The 24173-nt window shown below is 37.9% G+C and overlaps 1 protein-coding gene across 1 annotated transcript; it reads right to left on the bottom strand.

Annotated features, from left to right (window-relative positions):
- Window positions 1–23229: 23229 nt before the first annotated feature.
- Window positions 23230–24168, bottom strand: LOC143393911 (olfactory receptor 4K13-like). The gene has a single exon (XM_076848412.2). The coding sequence runs from the start codon at window positions 24166–24168 to the stop codon at window positions 23230–23232; it is 939 nt and encodes a 312-aa protein (XP_076704527.2).
- Between the last annotated feature and the right edge of the window lie 5 nt (window positions 24169–24173).

The following is a 24173-nucleotide window of genomic DNA, read 5'->3' as shown; positions in this document are numbered from 1 at the left end:
AAGTCAGATTTAATACAAGTTCAGACTACTTAAGTTCACAGACTAGTGGTTTTCTACAGAGGGAGGATTTGTGCATGGAAAGATTGGAAAGAGGTTATCCAGGGACAAGAAAGCTTTTGGAGTTGAGGTCCATATCACTGTTTAGATGATGATGGTCTTTTCATGGCCATATTCAAGAGTCCAAGTGTATTAAGTTGTACATTTTCCTTGGGCATGGTGGCACACACCTGTAATTCTAGCAGTTTTAGAGGCTGAGGCAGGAGGATTGAGAGTTCAAAGCAAGCCTCAGCAATGAGGCATTAAGTAACTCAGTGAGACCCTGAGAGTTCAAAGCAAGCCTCAGCAACCATGAGGTGCTAAGCAACTCAGTGAGATCCTGTCTCTAAATAAAATACAAAAAAAGGGCTGGGTATGTGGCTCAGTGGTAAAGCATCCCTGGGTTCAATCCCTGGTACAAAAAAAATGTACATTTTCAATATAAACAGTTTATTATGTGTGAATGTACTGTGTTCATCATCTCTAGCAATTAGAGAAATGCAAATTAAAACTACTCTAAAATTTCATCTCACTCCAGTCAGAATGGCAATTATCAAGAATACAAGCAACAGTAAATGTTGGCAAGGATGTGGAGAAAAGGTACAATCATACTTAGCTGGTAGGACTGCAAATTGATGCAACCACTATGGAAAGCAATATGGACAGTCCTCAGAAAACTGGGAATGGAACCACCAATTGACCCAGTTATCCCACTCCTTGGTTTGTAAACAAAGGACTTAAAGTCAGCATACTACAGTGATGCAGTCACATCAATGTTTATAGCAGCTCAATTCACAATAGCTAGACCATGGAACCAACCTATATGCCCTTCAAAAGATGAATGATAAAGAAAATGTGGTACATATACATAATGAAAGATTATACCACCTTAAAGAAGAATGAAATCATGGCATTTGCACTTAAGTGGATGGAGCTGGAGAATATCATACTAAATATCATACTAAGTGAAATAAGTCAAGCTCCTAAAACCAAAGCCTCAATGTTTTCTCTGATAGGTGGATCTGATTCATAATAGAGTGCGGGGAATAAAGGGACTTTGAATTATGCAGAGGGAAGTGAGGGAAGGGGAAAGGGTGTGGAGATAGGAAGGCAGTGGAATGAGATGGGCACTATTATCTATATACATGTATGATTACACTCTTGGTGTGACTCTGGACCATGCTCAGCCAGAGAAAAGAGAAATTGTGCTTCATTGTGTACAATGTGTCAAAATGCATTCTATTGTCATATATGACTAATTAGAGCAAATTAAAAATTTAAAAAGCTAAGAAATCAAAATAAAGGTATTTTAAACTCACTTTAATATTCTTTTTTAAAACAAATATATCTTAATAAATTTTACAACCATTTCACAAACTCAGTATCTCATGTAATCATTATTGACATCAGATCAATATTGGTGTCAGATTCACCATTTTAGATCGGGGTCCATTTTATCTAGAGGCTCCCGAGTTTTGATCCTGAGGCATTGCTGCTTAACTTCCTGTAAGAGCATGTGCCTGCTAAATGATTAACCCCACCCCAGCTTATGATGCAACTCCCAAGCAGCTGATGAAAAGCCTCTTGCAGGCTGTAAAGCTGCTCTGAGTGCCTATATGCTAATGCTTTCCTTGGAGGGACAGCCTGTTGGTTTGTCTGGTGTCACTAACAATAAATCTCTTGTGTGAGATTCAGGTGTGAGGTGTGGTCTTTGGACTTTGTGTGGAATCTGAGAGTGTCCACTGGTGCTGTGATTGGGATTAGGCTCTCCCTGCAACCTTGCTCTCCCTTTGGGGATCTGAGCTGCTTTGAGATCCTATACTTTGTCCTAAGCTGCCCTCACTGCAAATTCACCTTCCATTTCACTGAGCGCTTAACTTCTCATCCACCACCCACTGATTTGGGTAAGTTCCCCTGCCTTAAGTCCACTCAAAGGACCTGTGGATCCTGGGAAGTGACCTTGAACATCCAGCACTCCCAGGGTTCCCATTCGGTTAGGGGAACCCCCCATCCACGGCTTTCAGAGATACATTTGGTCCCTACCGTTGGCCGAGTCCATAAGCTCAGATCTCACCCCTGGCAAATGATCTTTCTCTGAATCTTGGCCTGAAAGCCCTGGTGCCAGGCACTGAGAATCCCCACAGGCCTTAGCCCAGCTACTGTCCTGAGGCGGTGAGGACTCCCAAAATGGTTAGCTCTTCCTCATTCGGTATAAGAGAACACAGAGGGACACCTCTGCTTCTCACTACCGACTCTCTTTCTCTCTTGCCATGGGGGTAGCCACCCCTGCCATCCCCTGGGACATCCCCTTGGGGGTTGCCTTTTAGCAAACTTAGACTCACTCTGCCTTACCCCTGACTTAATGGTGCAAAAACTAATTCGTCTCTGCAACCAAATTTGGTCTCTCTATTCCTTAGACATTGATTCTAAATAGCTGCTAACAGCATTCTAGAACCCAACATTTTGAGGGATCTTTTTAACTTCTGTGAGTGCTTGGGAAACATGGAAAGCAATCTCCCGTGTTCAGACCTTCTCTTTACTTAGTTCCAAAGATCCCTCTGCTCTTCCTGTTCTCAGGCCCAAGTTCTCCGGCTCTTAAAACCCTCTCTTCTCTACCTCAGGACCTTCCTGAAACCCTAGACTTCAACCCTGCTGATGAACCCTCTTCCTACTGTTCTCCACTTTCTGCTCCAAATCCTCCGGGACCTCCCTCACCTACTTTCAGTCAACCCATTACTTGCTTTAGCTCCAGCACAAACCCCTCTACCCAGCACACAGCTCTGCTTCCCCTTTGTGAAGTAGCAGAGTCAGAGGGAGTTGTTTGGCTACACATCCCTTTCTCCTTTAGTGACCTCTCCCGGATCAAAAGAAGGCTAGGGGCCTTCACCTCCAATCTTTCAGGGTACATTAAAGAATTTTCAATACCTAACCCAATCATATGATCTAACTCTCCATGACATCCATAAGATCCTATCCAACATCCTCCAACTTGAGGAACACAGGCGAGTTTGGGAGAGGCTAGAAACTATGTTGAGGAGGTCCACCAAACCTCCCCCACTCACCCAATTGGCACTGAGGCAGTCCCTGACCATGACCCCAACTGGAATTCCAGTTTGGTTGGAGGGATCACTAGTAGGAACCAGTTTATTTCCTGCCTCATGGCAGGACTAAGAAAATCGGCACGTAAGGAGGCTATTAACTATAAGAAACTCCAAGAAGAACTTCAGGATAAAAATGAAATCCCCTCAATGTTCTTGGACCACCTTACAAAGGCCCTTTTGCAGTACAGCAATGCAGACCCTGAAACCCCAGATGGGAGACAACTACTAATGACCTACTTATTCTCCCAGAGCTTCCCCAACATTTAGGCTAAACTCAAACACCTAGAGAAGGAATCCCAATCCTCAAGCAGAGGTTTGGCAGTGGCTTTTAAGGTGTATAATGGGAGAGATGAGAAGGCCCATAAACAAAAATACCAGATGCTGGCCAAAGCCTTTCTACCTGCCTCAACCACTGGCACTTGGGTATCCCTGCTCCCTAGGAAGGAGCCAGGGAACCCCAGGCCCCTGCTTCATATGTGGTCAAAGGAGTCATAAGCCACAGCATGCCCAAGTGCCCAGAAACCTCCTGGTGCATGTCCCAAATGCCATCAAGAAGGACACTGGGCCATCAACTGTCCTCACACACCAAGAGTTGCAAGGCCATCTAGCTCTGATACCTTTCAAACAGATCTTCTTGGTCTGGCAACAGATGACTGAGGGGGCCCAGGATCCCCTCACCAGACCACCACCATTACTTCTCCAGAGCCCAGAGTAATCATTGTGGTAGCAGGTGGGCCCATCTCTTTCCTCATGGACACTGGAGCCACATACTCTGTCCTAAAGGAGTTTTGGGGACCTACTTCTCTTTCTTGTTCATCTACTATCCCGTAGAAGGAACACCTTACCAGTCCCTACAAACCCCTTTGCTTCACTGCATATTCCAGGGCATTACCCTTTCCCATTCCTTTCTGGTGATTCCCCACTGCCCAGTTCCTCTCTTAGGCAGGGATCTCCTAGACAAAGTTGGAGCTTCCATTACCTTAGCTCCTGAGTCTCGCCTCAATCTCAGCTCATCACTGGTACCCCCTCCATAGCCGCCCATCACCCTCCCTTGATAATACATCTCAAGGACCCCCACCTATTTCCCTGAACAACCCCAATACCCACTTTCCCTCCAAACCCTCAAGGGTCTCAAATCTTTAATCTTTGATCTGCTCCAAAAAGGCTTCTTATGCCAAATGAACTCCTGTTTTAACACACCATCTTAGCAGTCAAGAAACCAAATGGATCTTACAGAAAAGTACAGAATCTTCACCTCATGAATATGGCCTTAATCCCCATTCCCCCAGTTGTTCCCAACCCCTATATCCTCCTCTCTACTATTTCCTCAGACACCACTCTTTTTCAGTTTTGGATCTAAAAGATGCCTTTCTTTCCATTCCCTTATACCACCAATCCCAGTACATTTTCATCTTCACCTGGACAGACCTAGACACTCATACCTCCACTCCATTAACTTGGACTGTCCTACCCAAGGATTTAGAGATAATCCCCATCTATTTGGCCAAGTCCTTTCTAGGGATTTATCTTCCCTCTCACTCCCCCAATTTAAACTTATTCAATATGTAGATGACCTCTTCCTTTATAGCCCCTCTTTACAGATTAGTCTCATTATATGGCAATCCCAGAGGACCTCTGTCTTTGCACATCTTCAAAACCTTGACTTTCAACCCTCCAAAGCTCTCTGCTACTTTCTAAAGAAGACTCTTGTCAGGCAGAGGAGGTTACTGCAAAGACTACCAGCCCCTGACGCCCAAGACTGAGACCTATGACTCATGGTCAACTCCTCTGACTCCAAAGACTCTTCCCCTACCTAAAACCCTCCCTGATCCCCTTTAAGGGAATGAGATTCTTCTCCCCTAACCAGCAGAAAGAACTACAGAAGAAAGATCATTGTCCTCATCCCCAGTTTCTATAAAACCAAAAGGGAAGAATATTGGCATCAAATCAATATTGGCATCAGATTCACCATATTAGGTCAGGAGCCATTTTATCTAGAGGCTTCAAAGTTTCAATTCTGAGGCAATGCTGCTTAATTTCTCATAAAAACATGTGCCTGCTAAATGACCAACCCCACCCAGCTTATGCTACAACTCCTCAGCAGCTTGTGAAATTCCTCTTGCAGGCTATAAAGCTTCTCTGAGTGCAGTCACACTGCTGCTCTCCTCGGAGGGACAGCCTTGTTGGTTTACCTCATGTTACTGACAATAAATCTCTTGTGTGAGATTCAGGGGTGTGGCGTGGTCTTTGGACTTTGGGCGGACTCTGCGAGTGTCCATTCAATCATAAAATAAACTAAACTATTATATTAGATCAAGATTCTCTGCTATTCAGACAACTTTGACATGCATTAATATGAACTTGATTAATATGGTTCTTGTTCTATTCAGAGCAAAGTTTCAAATAATAAGAAAATAATAGGCAGTGGGGAGTAGGAACGAGACAGTAGAGGTGGACCAGAGGGCAAGCACCAAGACAGTCATTTTAAAATTTTAACATGCCTAGACATGATATAAAACATTTCCTTTTCTCAAAAAGGTGGTATGTTTCCAAATTGACTGAAAAATCAGGGTGGGCCTCTTGGGACCATTGAAATATCAAGAATCAATTTTTTAAAAATCACACAAAATACCAACAATAACAACAACAACAAAACTGATCAACCAAGTGTACAGTCCCAGTAACAGTGAAGAATCCATCAGGAGGAGCTTATCAACTTCTCCTTACATGCCTTTAAAAGAAAGAATGCCCCCAAACTTAAAGGTACTCTTGCTCTTCCCAGGCATGCTAATGCAGGGAGTTCTGAGTCGTTTTCTTTTACTCTCCATTTTAATAAAATCCCTGCTTGCTTGTTTACCTCCTATGGTGTTCATTCCTTGGTTCTGTGGAACACAAACCCAACCTAAATCCTGCCCGTAACAATAGGGCACAGTGACATATCCTAGCCTTTTGTTGTGGTCATATGTAATACTGCTTAGTGTATCACCTCTCTGGCAACAGGAAATAAAATCTGAATTGAATGTAATTATGTAGATAGAGTTACAAAATTAGATTGCAGAAGACATCTCCTTAGTACTTACTGGCCAAATGAATAATTTTACTAATTTTTAGCATTTAGTTGATTTACATGGGGTTTAACTTCTCTCCTTGTTTGATTTCAAGAGTATGCAACAATTGATATCACTCTTAAAAAGAAAACCCCATGAGTTAGATGTCCAGGTAATTATTTCCATGATTCTTGTTCTATTCAGAGCAAAGTTTCAACCAAAGAACATCTTCAGGTGGTGAATATGGTCGTGCTGATGGAGAGCACTTCCACAGATCCACCAAGCAATAGATGTCAGCAAAAGCATGTTTTAGAAGGAGACAGAATCTCCTCTAAGAGAAAAATTCATGTTTACATAGCCATCTCATCTCTCTGACTCTGTCCATTAATTCTTTAAACATTTCTAGGTATCCGTTTTAAGGAGGTCCACTGTTCTGGAGTTGAGAACAGTTCCTTTAGCCGCTGACATTTTTCAGACTTTCTCCTGCTATTGTTACCTGCAGGAATTGGAATGGGATTCTCGTTCCATGGAGTTGAAGAATGAACCCTGAAAATGCCATTGAGGTAAACAAGCAAGAAGGAATTTCATTTAAAAGGAAAGTGATAGAAAGATTCAGAGCTTCTGGCCCAGAGTACCTGGGAAGGGCAAGAGTGCCTTTTAAGTCTTTTAGTGGGGATTGAACCCAGGGACATACATCTTTAGTCCTTCTTTTTTCTTTAATTTTTATTTAGAGATAGGATCTGAGTGGCTTAGGACCTCCCTAAGTTTCAAAGGCTGGCTTTGAACTCGCAATCCTCCTGCATTATCCTTCCAAGGCACTGGGTTTACAGGCATGCACCACTGCACTGGGCTAGTGCTCCTTCTTTAAAGGCACTTAAGGAGAAGTTGATGGACTCCTCTTGATTGGTTTTTGATATTTCAATTGTCCCGTGAGGGACAGGGCATGGATTATAGATTATGCAGTTCCTTTTGGCAAGATGGAAACTCACACCCTTTTGAGAAAGAGGAACTGCCTTATAACAAGAAGGGCAGGTGAAAGTGGCTGTCCTGGTGCTTGCACTCTTGTTGCCTTTACTGTCCCTTTCCTCCTCTCCACTGCCAAACTTTTTCTAGCTCAACACTATGGCAGGGGGTGTTACAGAGGAAAGCTGCTTACCTAGTGACAGCCAGGAATCAGAGAGAGAGAAACAGCGACAGAGAGAGGGGGAGTAAGGGAGAGGGGAAGGGACCAGAGGCAAGATATACCCTTTCAGGTTCATCTCCAAGTGATTTACATCCTCCAACTAGAACTGACCTTCTGAAATTTCCACTTCCTCTCAATCATGCCATGAAATTGTGAACCCAGGAATGCATTTATCCACTGATGGGGTTAGAGCCCTTAATGTCATTTCTGATCACTGCTGCATCAGGGAGCATGACTTCTAACATGTGAGTCTTGGAGAACATTCCAAACACATACTATTACAGATTATACCTAGCATTTCCAGTCACATATCCAAGAAAAATAAAAATATAGGTCCACACACAGACTGTCAATGAATGCACATATACTTTAATCATAAATTCTGAAAAGTAAAAATAGCCCAAATGTTTATTACCCTTTGAATGAATAAACAAAATGTGAATGAAATATATGATGAAATATTCTTTGGCATAAAATCAATCAAATAATGATAAATGCCAAAACGTGTTACCATGTACACTCTGAAAGTGTCAAGCTGGGCAAAAGAAGCCAGTCACAAAAAAAGAGCACATATTGCATGATTTCATTGACACAAAATGTCCAGAATAAGTAAATATTTAGAGACGGAGAACAGAGTAATTAAATAATGGTTTCCTAGGGACCTAGATGTGGTTTTTTGTAACTGGCCTATTTGTTCAGCCTTGTGATTTTAGTATTCACCCACACTGCAGCATGCATCAATATTGGGTGCAAAATAAATTACATTGTTTGTGTGTTCCACATTAGGAATGTCTGAGAAAATTCTTGATTTCTGGGAGGGAGGATATAAAACTTTCTAAAATTAGACAGTCATGCTTTTTCAAAATTGTGTTAATATATTAGACATTATATAATTGTACACATATGTAGGTGAATTTTATGGTATGGTAGTTCTATCTCAACAAAGTTGGTGGAAAACTAAATACAATTCTAGGAGCTCTCCTGTGGGTCCTGTTAATACATGACAGCTACTTTTATCAGTTGCTTCAATGTGTAGATTTTTTCTTTCTTTATCAGGCCTAGGGTACCCCAGTGGTATTTTGGAGGAGTTTGTTTTTTATGGAGAAGAAATCAGGTCAGGGCAAAAGTGTCATCTGTTGCCTGAAGCTTCCTTGAGCAGGGTGAAGTCCCAGGTCTAGTAAGGGACCACTTTGCTGGGGCAAAGTCTTCAGGAACATCATCCAGGTAGACCCACCCCACACTTCAGATTTCTAGGTTTTCCTGCCAGTGTTCTGCTCTGAGCATAACAAACATACCTGACCAAGTGTTTATATATTTATGGACCTGTGTTATTGCATTAGATATTCAGTGTATTGCTGGTAAATAACTATCCCTTCACCATAGGAGGTGTCTCTTTGCAAACTACCAAAAGTTCCTTGGGCCCTTACACTGGCTCTTTAATGACTTGTTTTTTTTTTTTTTTTTACCTTCTATTCACTATTCCTCTACAAGAAGTCAATCCAGCTCCACTGTAGGAATAGTTCTTCCTAATCTTTAACATTTAATCTTTAAACATCTGAATTATTTTCCTGCAGTAATGTTCTTTTCTAAAATAATATTGGTTTTCAGATAACCTCTAGTGAATTTTTTTTTTTTTTTTTTTTTGGTACCAGGGATTGAACTAAGGAATACTCAACCACTGAGCCACATCCCCAGGCATATATTGTGTTTTATTTAAAAACAGGGTCTTCCTGAGTTTCTTAGTGCCTTGTCATTCCTGAGTCTGGCTTTAAATGCACAATGCTCCTGTCTCAGCCTCCTACGAGGTGTTGGGATTATAGGCCTGTGCCACCATGTTCAGCCCACCAGTGAAATTTTTAATAATCAGGCATCCATCTCATTTGGGGGCTGATGTGCCATCTTCTCCATGAGATTGAGCCTATTTGTTTATCATGGTGTTGGGTGCCCCATCCACAAATTTCTACTTACTACCTAGTTTCCCAGGCCACTATCATTACCAGTTGTGTTACCTTGGCTCATTTTAGAAATAGACAGCAAGGTGGAATTAGAGTATACTCACTCAGTGAAATACCCAGCAAGAAAAAGAGAAGTGATCCATGGACAGCTTGGAGACATTTCTAAAATATTATTTATGTTCAGCAGAAGACAATTAAAACATAATAATAGATTCTATAAAATTCATTTAATAGAAATTCAAGAAGACACAAAATTAATATTTAATGATAGAAATGAGAATAGTCATTGTCTCCCATGTTTTTTTTAATTTTTCCTAATTAGTTATACATGATAGCAGAATGCATTTGATTCATTGTACACAAATGAAGCACAACTTTTCATTTCTCTGGTTGTACACGACGTAGAGTTACACCACATGTGAGATTAGGGTAGTGATGTTCGTCTCATTCCACCATCTTTCTCACCTCCATACCCTCTTCCCTTCCCTCCCTCCCCTTTGCCCAAAGTTCCTCGATTCTCCCCATGCCACCCCTCCACTCCGCATTATGGATCTACATCCACTTATCAGACAGAACATTTGGCCTTTGGTTTTTGGGGATTGGCTTACTTAGCTGAACATGATATTCTCCAGCTTCCATCCAATTAAATTCTGTAAATACCAGAATTTTATTCTCTTTTAATTCTGAGTAATATTCTACTGTGTATATGTACCATAGTTTCTTTATACATTCATTGGTTAAAGAACATCTAGGTTGGTTCCACAGATTAGCTATTGTGAATCTTTCATGGTATTGACTGCAAAATGGTCAAAGAAAATATTTAAGATTCAGAGAAATACTTTCTATCTTGTAAATGCAGGGATTTTGCATAGGAAAAAATATACTTGAATTTGTATATTTAAAATGTGTATACCTTGCTACTCATAAATTATTTCTCATATAATAACAGAAATTTAAAAACATACAAATAAAAAGAAAGAATAGAAAACCAGCAAATATAATGGTTTAAAATAGTGTTCAGGACAGTATATTTTCAACAGTCTTGGCAATAAAAGAGAAAATTTTGGCACAGTGTGTAAAGGATGTTAATTATTAAAAAGCAGATCGCTCTTTGTTCTGTCTCCTGGGGGAGTTTCTAGGCAGCTCTACATTCTGATAGCCAAGATCTAATTATATTCTCCCAGGCCAAAGTAGGCCTAGGGGAAAACAAGTCTAGTTTGGCTGGGCTTAATAGATATCTTGTTATTTGTTTTTCTTATTCTACTTTTTGCCTTATATTTCACTTGGTCTTGCCAAGTGTTAAAATTAAATTAGCAATTCTGTATAATACATACCTGCAATGGACAATAATTAATATTGTAATTCTAAAATTAATAGTATTTTCTAATTTGCTATTTTCTTTGCAGGAGAATAATTATGATATATCAATAAATTCTTCCTTATTCTTCCTTTTCCTGGCAATAAATACCATGCTTTATAATTTAGGACATAGATTAATACATTTTTCTTTTAGTGTATATTTGTGTAGATACACTAATTTTCCATTCAAACTGAGAAGTGGACATCAAAGTAACAGATCGCTCTATAACCATACAGAACTGCAAGCATCTTATTTGATTAAGTAACATGTCCAGCTGTTTAGAGAAATAGATTTCTACCACAATTTGATTAAGAATGAATCAAATGAATGGATAACATAAATAATCCCAGAGGTTCTGTTTATCTAAAAATAATCTAATAATTAATTTATACCCAAGTTTACAATTCATGGTCTAATGTGAGATGGTGGTAGATATGGTTGTTTCTTTTAGATTGAGTTATCTCCTATGATGATCTGCCTCCTTCCTCAAAACTAATGTGACTTTTATTTTAAAAACTTTAAGCCAGATTTTTACTCATGATTCTGGCATCTTGAACAGAGTTGTTTTTACTTGGAAATGATAAAAACAATACATTTACTCATAGGATCAAACATTCATCTAAAATAAAAAACATAATAAAGTTAAGAAGGAAAAAAAAGATATACACATACATAAGAATAGTAAGCAGTGGAGCCTATTTTGTAACTTTTGTCTCATTACCGCAATGTCACACCTCCACGTCTAATGGAGCTAGATGCTTACTCATTCTTCCACCCCATTTTGAAATAAATAAGCTCAAAGTCACTAGGAAAGAGACCGTGACCTGATATGAAGCATAGGTGTGGTGTTGCCACACAGCAGTGTTTTCCTAGAATCTTTTATCCTAGACTAAGCAAAACAAACAAATGATAATTGTAAAGTAATAAAGTATGGCTAACTTCAAAATCTCATGTGAATTTAGGAACTAAAATAGAAAGAAAATGCCAGAAATCAGAGAGTTAACCTGAATAACGGAGGACATGGCGGTAGTGGGACTCATAGAAGGTAGGCTCATGGGAGAGACAGGAAGAACAGAATCTTTCAACTAAGACTTTGATGTGCTTTGCTTCTTCCACATCAGCCAGCAAATGCCAAAAGCAGAAAAGTCTTCAAAATTTTTAAGAAACAATCCATAACCTCAGTATTTCATATTTATAAAAATTGCCAGCTATTATCTGGGGATATGTAGTTTCCTTAACTCAGGGTGAATTTAATCCTCAAAGTTGTATGTTCATAGTATTTTGCACTGGGGTTTTGGGAGGTCGTTAGATGAGGTCTTGAGGGTAGGACAGTACAATAATAGGAAGAGAGACCCACATTAGAAAGCTTGTTTTGTGTCACCATGCACAGAGCCCGCAGTATTAAGAAGGACCTCGCCTGATGCAACTGCCTGACCTTGCACATCTCTGGCTTCAGAATTGTGGGTTGAATAACATGTTATTCTGTAAAAGGTACTCAGTCCCTGGTATTCAGTTATAATAGAAGAAAATAGACTAAGATACTGCTACTCAAACTAAAGGATTATAGATAAATTTTGAAAATGGAATAACTCATTGAGTCTTCTTTGTAAGGAACTTCTTGGCGGAAACTAAGAATAAACATTTGTAAGTTAAAAAAAATGTATCATTATCCAAAGTACATGTATGAAGACACAAATTGGTGTGAACATACTTTGTTCATAACCATAGATATGAAAAATTGTGCTTTATATGAGTAATAAGAATTGTAATGCACTGTCATTTATTTCTAAAAAAAAAATCAATTAAAAAAAAAAGAACTGCTCACTTTTCTTTGTAGCTATACTCATCTAAGTGTGGAGTCCATTTCCTGAACTCTTGCTTCTGTGGCTGTTTTTATGACCTAATTTGGACAATGGAATTTGAAAAAATTTCTTTGCAATACACATTTCTCCTTTCCATTTCGAAAGCAGTATGGAGATTCCTTGGAAAGCTGGGAATGGAACTGCCATTTGACCCAAGTATTCCCCTTCTCAGACTATACCCAAAAGACCTAAAAAGAGCATACTACAGGGACACAGCCACATCAATGTTTATAGCAGCACAATTCACAATAGCTAGACTGTGGAACCAATCTAGATGCCCTTCAATCGTTGAATGGATAAAAAAAAAAAAAAAAAAATGTGGCATTTTTACACAATGGAATATTATGCAGCACTAAAAAATAACAAGATCATGGCATTTGCAGGGAAATGGATGGCATTAGAGAAGATCTTTCTTCTTTTCAATGTAACAATGTCATTGCTACATTCAAAAGATTGATTCTGTTTCTCTATCCTCTTATATTTTGAAAGGCTTTGTTCCTGCTTTGTTTAATAGGATATCAGACATGGCGTTCTTCATTTCTCAAGCTTAAGTATTAACAATCATTGAAAATTGCTCTTTATGTTCTCGGGAATGAGAGAATACCAGGGTTCACAGAATCTCATACAAGCCATCCTTAAAATGAGAGCCTATAAAAAGAGAGAAGACCTAAAAAATGAAAGAACTCAGAGAGAGTAAAAGGCCAAGTCATAACACAGCTTGTGTGCAAAGTAGGTGAAGGAGGTCATCTTAGGTAATGAGTGGTCTGGTGATCTGTCCAGCCAAATTCACAGGGAGAAGTGACAGTATATAACAGCTGAAGTGTTGCCCAACTCATGAATCACAAGCAATAATAATAACAAAAGATTATCATTGTTTGTGTTCCTAGGTTATGGGGTGATTTTCATGGAGTTATAAGTAACTGAAACAGGAATAATTCCCCTTATTGTGCTGCTGCTGTAACAAAACCGAAAAATATATAGCAAAGGTTTTGGAACCCAACAACAAAGAAATACTGGAATACAGGTGAGAAAATAATTCATGGTGCTTGAAGAACGATGAGGCTATTATTATATAAAAGTGCAAAGAGAAAAAGGCAATATCACAACAGACACTACAGAAATACAGAAGATAATTAAAAAGTATTTTGAAACCCTATATTCCAATAAAATAGAAGATAATGAAGATATAGATAAATTTCTTAAGTCATATGATCTGCCCAGATTGAGTCAGGAAGATACACACAATTTAAACAGACCAAAAACAAAAGAAGAAATTGAAGAGGCCATCAAAAGACTACCAACTAAGAAAAGCCCAGGACCGGATGGGTATACTGCAGAGTTTTACAAAACCTTCAAAGAAGAATTAATACCAATACTTTTCAAGCTATTTCAAGAAATAGAAAAAGAAGGAGCTTTTCAAAATTCATTCTATGAGGCCAACATAACCCTGATCCCAAAACCAGACAAAGACACTTCAAAGAAAGAAAACTACAGACCAATATCTCTAATGAACTTAGATGCAAAAATTCTCAATAAAATCCTGGTGAATCGAATACAAAAGCATATCAAAAAAATTGTGCACCATGATCAAGTAGGATTCATCCCTGGGATGCAAGGCTAGTTCAATATACGGAAATCAATAAATGTTATTCACCACATCAATAGACTTAAAGATAAGAACCATATGATCATCTCGATAGATGCAGAAAAAGCATTTGACAAAGTACAGCATCCCTTTATGTTCAAAACACTAGAAAAACTAGGGATAACAGGAACTTACCTCAACATTGTAAAAGCCATATATGCTAAGCCTCAGGCTAGCATCATTCTAAATGGAGAAAAACTGAAGGCATTCCCTCTAAAATCTGGAACAAGACAGGGATGCCCTCTCTCACCACTTCTATTCAATTTAGTTCTTGAAATACTAGCCAGAGCAATTAGACAGACAAAAGAAATTAAAGGCATAAAAATAGGAAAAGAAGAACTTAAATTATCGCTATTTGCGGATGACATGATAATATATTTAACAGACCCAAAAGGGTCTACAAAGAAACTGCTAGAGTTAATAAATGAATTCAGCAAAGTGGCAGGATATAAAATCAACACGCAAAAATCAAAGGCATTCCTGTATATCAGCAACAAAACTTCTGAAATGGAAATGAGGAAAACCACTCCATTCACAATATCCTCAAAAAAAATAAAATACCTGGGAATCAACCTAACAAAAGATGTGAAAGATTTATACAATGAAAACTACAGAACCCTAAAGAGAGAGATAGAAGAAGATCTTAGAAGATGAAAAAATGTACCCTGTTCATGGATAGGCAGAACTAACATCATCAAAATGGTGATATTACCCAAAGTTCTCTACAGGTTTAATGCGATGCCAATCAAAATCCCAACGGCATTTCTTGTAGAAATAGATAAAGCAATCATGAAATTCATATGGAATAACAAAAGACCCAGAATAGCAAAAGCAATTCTAAGCAGGAAGTGTGAATCTGGAGGTATAGCGATACCAGAGTTCAAACTGTACTACAAAGCAATAGTAACAAAAACAGCGTGGTACTGGTACCAAAACAGGCAGGTGGATCAATGGTACAGAATAGAGGACACAGAAACCAATCCACAAAATTACAACTTTCTTATATTTGATAAAGGGGATAAAAACATGCAATGGAGGAAGGATAGCATCTTCAACAAATGGTGCTGGGAAAATTGGAAATCCATATGCAACAAAATGAAACTGAATCCCTTTCTCTCGCCATGCACAAAAGTTAACTCAAAATGGATCAAGGAGCTTGATATCAAATCAGAGACCCTGCACCTGATAGAAGAAAAAGTTGGCTCTGATCTACATATTGTGGGGTCAGGCTCCAAATTCCTTAATAGGATGCCCATAGCCCAAGAGTTAATAACAAGAATAAACAAATGGGACTTACTTAAACTAAAAAGTGTTTTCTCAGCAAGAGAAACAATAAGAGAAGTAAATAGGGAGCCTACATCCTGGGAACAAATCTTTACTCCTCACACTTCAGATAGAGCCCTAATTTCCAGAATATACAAAGAACTCAAAAAATTAAACAATAAGATAACAAATAACCCAATCAACAAATGGGCCAAGGACCTGAACAGACACTTCTCAGAAGAGGACATACAGTCAATCAATAAGTACATGAAAAAATGCTCACCATCTCTAGCAGTCAGAGAAATGCAAACCAAAACCACCCTAAGATACCATCTCACCTCAGTAAGATTGGCAGCCATTAGGAAGTCAAACAACAATAAGTGCTGGCGAGGATGTGGGGAAAAGGGTACACTTGTACATTGCTGGTGGGACTGCAAATTGGTGCGGCCAATGTGGAAAGCAGTATGGAGATTCCTGGGAAAGCTGGGAATGGAACCACCATTTGACCCAGCTATTGCCCTCCTTGGACTATTCCCTGAGGACCTTAAAAGAGCATACTATAGGGATACTGCCACATCAATGATCATAGCAGCGCAATTCACAATAGCTAGACTGTGGAACCAACCTAGATGCCCCTCAATAGATGAATGGATAAAAAAAAAATGTGGCATCTATACACAATGGAGTATTATGCAGCACTAAAAAATGACAAAATCATGGAATTTGCAGGGAAATGGATGGCATTAGAACAGATTATGCTAAGTGAAGCTAGCCAATCCTTAAAAAACAAATGCCAAATGTCTTCTTTGATTTGAGGAGAGCAACTAAGAACTGAGCAGGGGGAAAGAGCATGAGGAAAAGATTAATATTAAACTGAGATGAGTGATGGGAGGAAAAGGGAGAGAGAAGGGAAATTGCATGGAAACGGAAGGAAACCTTCATCGTTATATGAAATCACATATATGAGGTTGTGAGGGGAAAGTGGGGGAAGGGAGAGAACTGAACAACAACAGATGAGGTAGAGAGGGAGGATGGGAGGGAAGGGGAAGGGGGATAATAGGGGATAGGAAAGGCAGCAGAATACAACAGTCACTAATATGGCATTATGTAAACATTGTGAATGTGTAACTGATGTGATTCTGCAATTTGTATTTGGGGTAAAAATGGAAGTGCATAACTCAATTGAATCAAATGTATGAAAGATGGAAAAAATAAAATAAAAGGAAAAAAATAAATAAAAGTGCAAAGAAACAGGATCTTTTCTATTATTTTTTTAATATTTATTAATTTTTTTTTAGTTTTTCTGTGGACACAACATCTTTGTATGTGGTGCTGAGGATCGAACTCGGGCCGCACACATGCCAGGCAAGCACGCTACCGCTTGAGCCACATCCCCAGCCCAAGGATCTTTTCTATTATAATGAAATGTCAGGCAGTGTTGTTACCAACATTTATATAGCCTATGAAAATGTGCACATTTCTAGGTAGCCCATGTTATGACAGAAATATTGCATATCTTGACCGTTGCAGTAGATTTATGCATACAAGAAGTCATTTTACTGTACACTTAAGGAATGTTCATTTTATGGTACATAAATTAGAACTTGGTAAAGTACAGATAAAATGTGAAGCACATGCTGTCATCACACTATCATTAACCTTCAACTTAAATTTCTGAACACTTATCCTTCACAGACACATGTAAATATTTAGGCTTACTTATTATAGAATGGATTGGGATCGACAAAAAAAAAAAAAAAAGTTGTATTTTCCTTATTAGGAGACATTGTTCAGAGGATTATACATTCATAAAATGAATAGTAAAAAGACATATAAAGAGTTAAGAAATAGTGTTAACTGAAAAATTTTTAAGACACATTTTAATTACAGAAAGAAACAGAAAAAATATGCAACACCTTTCAAACATGAAGACCTAGACCTTGGGGCTGACTAATAAGCACTGACTGGAGAGAAAACTATAGCAACCAAAGAAGTAGCTCCTGTGCCCCAGTATCTCTAGGAAGGTTCAGATCTGCAAGTTCCAGAGAAGAGAGGAAACTCAATTCTCATTCATTTGAATGGACCTACAGAAGACATTTCCTGAGGTTAACCCCAAGCAGTAAGCAGAGAACTTCATGCATATATAAAAGCACTACACCAGAGAAACGAGCTTACAGAGGAGCAGCGCACAAACACCAGAAACCACCCATGTGCCCAAATACAAGTCCATCAACCTGCAATCTATGCACCCAACAGAGGATATAAGCCCTGCACTCTCCCAAGGGCTTTTTAACCAAACTACAATACCTCTATCTTAAACTGTCATATGCCACACACTCCAAAATATACATGGGGGTACCCACACTGAATTTGACAATCCTGGCTACACGGAGTTTTTCTTCAGGAAGGCCCACAAGACCATACCCCATAAAGGAGAGTATCCTGGCTGCTCTGTCAATGACAATTGAGGGTCATGTCCTCTGGCCCACCAAAAACCTAGTAAGACCTTGGACACACCAAGACCAGAAAGAGACTCCTAGAATTGTGTCCAAAGGGATCAGGTATGATCACTACCTCTACCTTCAGGGAAACTTAGAGGTAAAGCTGTGGAGGAATAGGCATCTTCAAGAGGTCTCAAATCCTGAGGAAATTCAAATGAGAAGGACTCAGAAAGAAATCTCCCCACCTCAGTATGAAATACTATAAATTGCTCTAACGTCAGTTTTGATCTTACAAATATCACTTTTAGTATTGAATTGATAGACTTTCCCCTTATTATTTAGTATTGCAGTTCTCAACTTAATTGATAGTATGTAGAAGCAATAAAATATCAGAGACAGTGTACAGACAAATCTCACTAGGAAAAACAGTCCATTAAATGATAATCAAATCTGAATTAAAAGTAAATTAAAGTGACAGGAAATCATAAATCATCTCTCGGCTGGGAATGTGGCTCAAGTGGTAGCGTGCTTGCCTGGCATGCGCGAGGCACTGAGTTCAATCCTCAACACCACATAAAAGTAAAATACAGATACAATACATAAATAAATAGATAAATAAATAAATGATCCATCTCTCTATAATACCACTAAACTCACTAATCAAAAGACACTTATTGGCAGAATGGAGTGAGAAACAGGACCCAACCATATGTTGTTTACAAGAAACTCACCCTATAGACAAAGACATACAGACTTAGATGTCTGGGTGAAGGTGAAAGGATGTGAAAAGATATATATCATTCAGAAGGAAACTTAAAGCAAGAAGAAGTAGCTGTTCACATATCTGACAAAGTAGACTTCAAGCTAAAATTTGTCTTCCAAGAGACAAAGAAGGCCAATTCATGCTGGTAAGGGAAGTACCTAGTAACATGATATGATGATTTGTGGAGACAGGTTCATGGAGTACTGCCTACGTCGTGCTAGGTGCATGAGCTGCAAACTGCTTGCCCCTAGGCACAGCGCCCAAGCAGGGGACCACGTGTTGTGGCCCCAGCGTTTGCTCCACGGTCCACTCCTCTATTGATTGCCACAAGTACTGCTGGCCAGAAATTGTATTGGTGGCTGGCTATAATCTTCTTAGCTATTGCTTGAGTATATATACATGGTAACTATGCAATAAAATCAGACCTGCTTCCAGCTTGGTCTCCAGAGGTCTTGATTCATGACTCAGCAGCCACACTCTGCCCTGTTCCATGGACCTCCTCGCTGGACAAGAGAGAACCCACACAATGATTGTAAATATTTATGTCCCAAATGTTGATGCACCTACGTACATAAAACAAAATTTACTCGATATAAATAATTAAATAAACCTCAATATAATAATACTGGTTGATTTTCAAATAACTCTCTCACCAATAGACAGACTATCTAAACATAAACTAAGTAGACTCATGAGAACTAAAAAATATTATAAGTCAAATGAAATTATAGAATCTGTAAAATATTTTGTCCAGCAAAATTAGACTCACATTATTCTCAGCTGCCCATGGAAATTTCTCTAAAATAGACTGTATTTAGGAAACAAACCAAGTCTTAGCAAATACAAGAGAGAGAGAGAGAGAGAGAGAGAAAGAAATTCCTTGTATTCTAACAGACCAAAATGGGATGAAATTAGAAATCAATAGCAGAAAACAAAACAAAACATTTTATCATTCAACATAGGGATATTACAAATACACTTTGGAATAAAGTGTGGGTCCAACAAGAAAACAAGGGAGAAATTAAACATGTCCTAGAAACAAATGGGACCAGAGACAAACATCAAGTTACAGCATAGAGGTGGATCTAAGAGAAAATTTTATAGACTACAAAAATAAAGACATACAAAAACAAAAAGCTCATATAATATCAATATCCTCAATAAACTAACATTACACCTTAAAGCCCTAAAAAATACAGAACAAACTAATCCCCAAATCAGCAGAACACAGAACATCAAAGCCAAACTTAGTGAACTGAGAATTTTTTAAAAAGAGATCAAGGAAATAAAATTGGCTTTTTGAAAAGATAAACAAGATTGATAGTCCTTAGCCAAACTATGCAAAAGAATAAAGAGAAGACCCAAGGAAATAAATTCAGAAATAATAAAAAGAGGTGGTTAATTACATTTATTGATTTGCATTTGTTGAAACAACCTTGCATGTCCGCCATGAAACCCACTTGATCATGGTGTACCGTCTTCTTAACGTGTTTTGGAATGTGGTTTTCTAATATTTTATGAAGGATTTTTGTGTCTATGTTCATCAGGGATATTTGAGTGTGGTTTTCTTTCTTTGATATGTCTTCTTCTGGTTTCGGTGTAACAGTGTGAGACTGGCGTCATAGAAAGAATTTGGGAGTGTTTTCTCCCTTTCCAGCTCATGGAATAATTTGAGGAAAATTGGCTTTATTTATTTTTTAAAGGGCTAGAATCCATCTGGGCCTAGACTTTTCTTTGTCAGGTATCTCCTAATTGTGCTTCCATCTCATCTGCTTGTCATATTAGTCAGTTTAGATTTTCTATCTACTCATGGTTCAATTTGGGTATGTTATACATAACTGGAAATTAATATCTTCAAAATTTTCTAATTTCAGGGAGTATAAATTTTTAAAATAATTCCTAATGATCCTCTAGATTTCAGAAGTGTTTGTGTTAGTCTCTTTTTACCCTAAAGAAGAATGAAACTAAAGAGGTTATTGGTAAATGGATGGAACTAGAGAACATCATGCTAAATGGAATAAACTAGGCTCAGGAAATCAAAGGTTGAATTTTTTTCTCTCATATGTAGAAGCTAGACCAAAATAAGGGGGAAAAGTGATAGTGAAAATCCCAGCAAAATAGAATGGAGATCAAATAAAGTAGATGAAGGAGATGGGGAGGTAGGAGAGATGAGAAAAGGGAGGAACTGTGAAATAAAATTGACAAAATTATGCTATGTACACATATAAATATACCACGGTGAATTTCACCTTTACGTATTTGTATAAATCACTAATTTAAAGAAGTATAAATAAAAAAATTGTCAAAGGGGGGAAAAATAAATCACTAGATCACCAATAGATTTGAGCTGGCTGAAGAAAAAAAACCCTGCAAACTTTAATATATATTTCTAGGAATTAATCTCAGCCAATAGAGGAAAAATTGGGAAAAACTTTAAAAGTCTTGGAAAATATGGAATACCATTAAGTGTACTAATACATATGATATGGAATGTAAATTTTGGTTTCTAGATTGATCCGTTAGTCTGATAGTGATATTATTAACTCAAATAGTCAGCACAGGAAAAAATTCCAAGTTTAGGAAGTTAAGCAAATAATTTAGTTCATACATACTAGGCTTAAGATATCCTCAATCTACCTTCAGGAGGGTAAAATGGGAAGTCAAAAATAAAAATGCTTTTATAGTACAGAAATAAGGAGCAACAACAAGAAGATGATGATATTACCAATAATTCAGTAACTTTCAAAAGGAGCTAACATCCCAAGAGATGGGATGAGCAAAGAGGAAGGGACATTACCCAGAGCTTATGGCTGCTGTTGGCATTGTGGTGCCATTGCTGCTATTGGACACTCTATCCTGCCACTAATAATTTCCTCACACACTTAGTGAAGCTTCAGGGAGGCTTCGATCTTGCTCATTCTATTGATCCCCCACCAATATTTCTGGAGTACAAAGTTGGCTTACGGTTGCTACAGATACAGAAGCAATGGACAGCTTATCCCTTTCTCCAAACTTCAATTTCATATGTGTGTCTTTCACTTGTAGAAATTCGCAGGAATAAGTTTGTAAGAGAGTTTAGCAAATAAAATTTTTAGGCTTATAGGCTACAGAACTCATGTGGGGCTAAACATCAACACACATTCAGAACTTTTGGCTAGTGAGAATGCTATTCACACCATTCTACCCTTATTTGAAAATTACAGTATTTTCAACCTAAAGATACATCTATCCTACATTCAAATTGATACTTTTCTCCTCTTTATCCAAGACAAAAAAAAAAAGTTTCAACTGGTTATTATATCTTTTTCTGTTCTAATCCAGTCATAATCCCTCACAAACATTCTTCTTTTTTGGCAGGACTGGGGATTGAACTCCGAGTGCTCTACCCCTGAGCTACATCTTCAAACCTTTTTATTTTTTATTTTGAGACAAGGTCTCACTAAGTTGCTCAGGCTGTACTTGAACTTGTGATGCTTCTGCCCCAGACTCCTGAGTAGCTGAGAATGCAAGCATGCCTAGCCCAGCTCATATATATATATTTTAACTTGTAAATAAGCCACTGTCTCCTTGAGAAGGAAAAATGAAGACAAAAACAAAACAAAACAAACCTGGAACTTGTCAACAAACGTAATGAAGGAAAAAATATTCTTATTTTCTACAAACATTTTGTTACTGGGTCCCCAAAATTAATATTTGTGGTTGCCTAGCTTTACAGCCTATTCCATTCTTCTTTTATCTTTACCTATATTTCTGATTATCGTCTTTCCTTGTTAAGTAGAATGAATCAAATTTTTATTGTTACCCACTTTTGTAATTTTCACTTACTTTTACTACATAATGTGTAAATACAATGAGGTACCATAACAAATTAGTTGGGTTTCACACATGGTATTCTCTACCCTATTCTACAACAACAAACATAGTACACATTAATAACTGGGATCTATCTTTTTAGCTAGTAAGATCTTTTCTATTGAGAAGCAAAAGGAGACTGGAAATATCTTGGTGACCGTTTTTACTTTCAAATTAATGAAAAACTCTTTGTTAGAACTATATATTTTGGAGGAACTATGATCTAAAAGGACTATACAGAAAATAGATACTTATTACTGTTATTAAATATAGATAAGAAAATATTTTTAATTAGGAGGCATACATATTGTAGTTAGGTGTAGGTTGTGATTATGAATATAGTATATAAATTTACTATGATAAGTTCACTAAATTTTCTAATGCTAAGTTCGTTTCTTATTGCCAACATGCAAATCATGTTCTCTCTTTTCATTTTGGTGAAAGTGAGAAAAAATATAAAGTGCCTTGTATATGGTTAGACCTTTAAAAATTCTATTTAAGATATAATTTATCTTATAGAAGAACATAAAACTATATGACAAATGAAATGTTGAAATGGTTTATATTTTGATAGTCAAGCCAGGATGCTTAATGCATATATGCTTATGTAGGGAAAAGTTATCATTCCTCAAATTGTGATTTATATTTTTTATAAAATCATACCTTAATATCTTTGGATGTGCTGTTGCTGCTGTTGCTTTTGATGATTACAATATCCCAGTTAAAAGACTGATCTGGAAATCATATGCTTGGTCTTTATTTTTCTTAATGCATTCTTCATGTCTTTATTTCTGAATGTATAGATGATTGGATTTAAAAGGGGAGTAAAAATTGTATAAAACACAGAGAGAATCTTATCAATGGACACACTGTTGAAAGGCCATACATAGATAAAGATGCAAGGTCCAAAGAATAGCACAACCACTGTAATGTGGGCTGAAAGAGTGGACAAAGCTTTGGAAGGCCCCCTGGAAGAGTGATGCTGAACAGTAATCAGGATGATGCTGTAGGAGAGGAACAGAACGATGAAACAGAACAAAGAGAGTAGTCCACTGTCTGCAATGACTAACAGCTCCAGGATGTAAGTGTCAGTGCAGGCAAGTTTGATGACCCGAGGAAGATCACAAAAAAAACTATCCACAACATTTGGACCACAGAAGGGCAAAGTCACTGTGAAAACCATTTGGCTCATAGTGTGCACAAAACCAGTGGTCCAGGAAAGAAGTATAAGTCCAGTACAAACACGATTGCTCATAATACTTTTGTAATGGAGGGGTTTACATATGGCAATGTATCTATCAATTGCCATGGCTACAAGAACCATCATCTCACTTCCACCTAAAAGGTGAAGGAAAAACATCTGGGTCATGCAGCCTTCATAGGATATGGTATTATATCCACTATTTAAGTTATAGATCATCTTAGGAGTAGCAAAGGAGGCCAGGGACATATCAATGAAGGAGAGGTTAGCCAGTAGGAAGTACATAGGAGAGTGCAGTTGGGGATCCAATTTCACTACAAAGATAACGATGAGGTTACCTAGCACAATGGATACATAGATAATGGAAAAAAACAAGTAAAAGAAAATCTGTAATTCACGAGACTCTGTGAGTCCCAACAAAATAAACTCAGACACCATGGAGTGATTTTGTTTTTCCATTTCTT

This window comes from Callospermophilus lateralis, chromosome 3 (genome assembly GCF_048772815.1).
Source record: "Callospermophilus lateralis isolate mCalLat2 chromosome 3, mCalLat2.hap1, whole genome shotgun sequence".
In the NCBI taxonomy this organism is placed as follows: domain Eukaryota; kingdom Metazoa; phylum Chordata; class Mammalia; order Rodentia; family Sciuridae; genus Callospermophilus; species Callospermophilus lateralis.
This window is presented reverse-complemented; position numbering and strand designations above follow the sequence as displayed.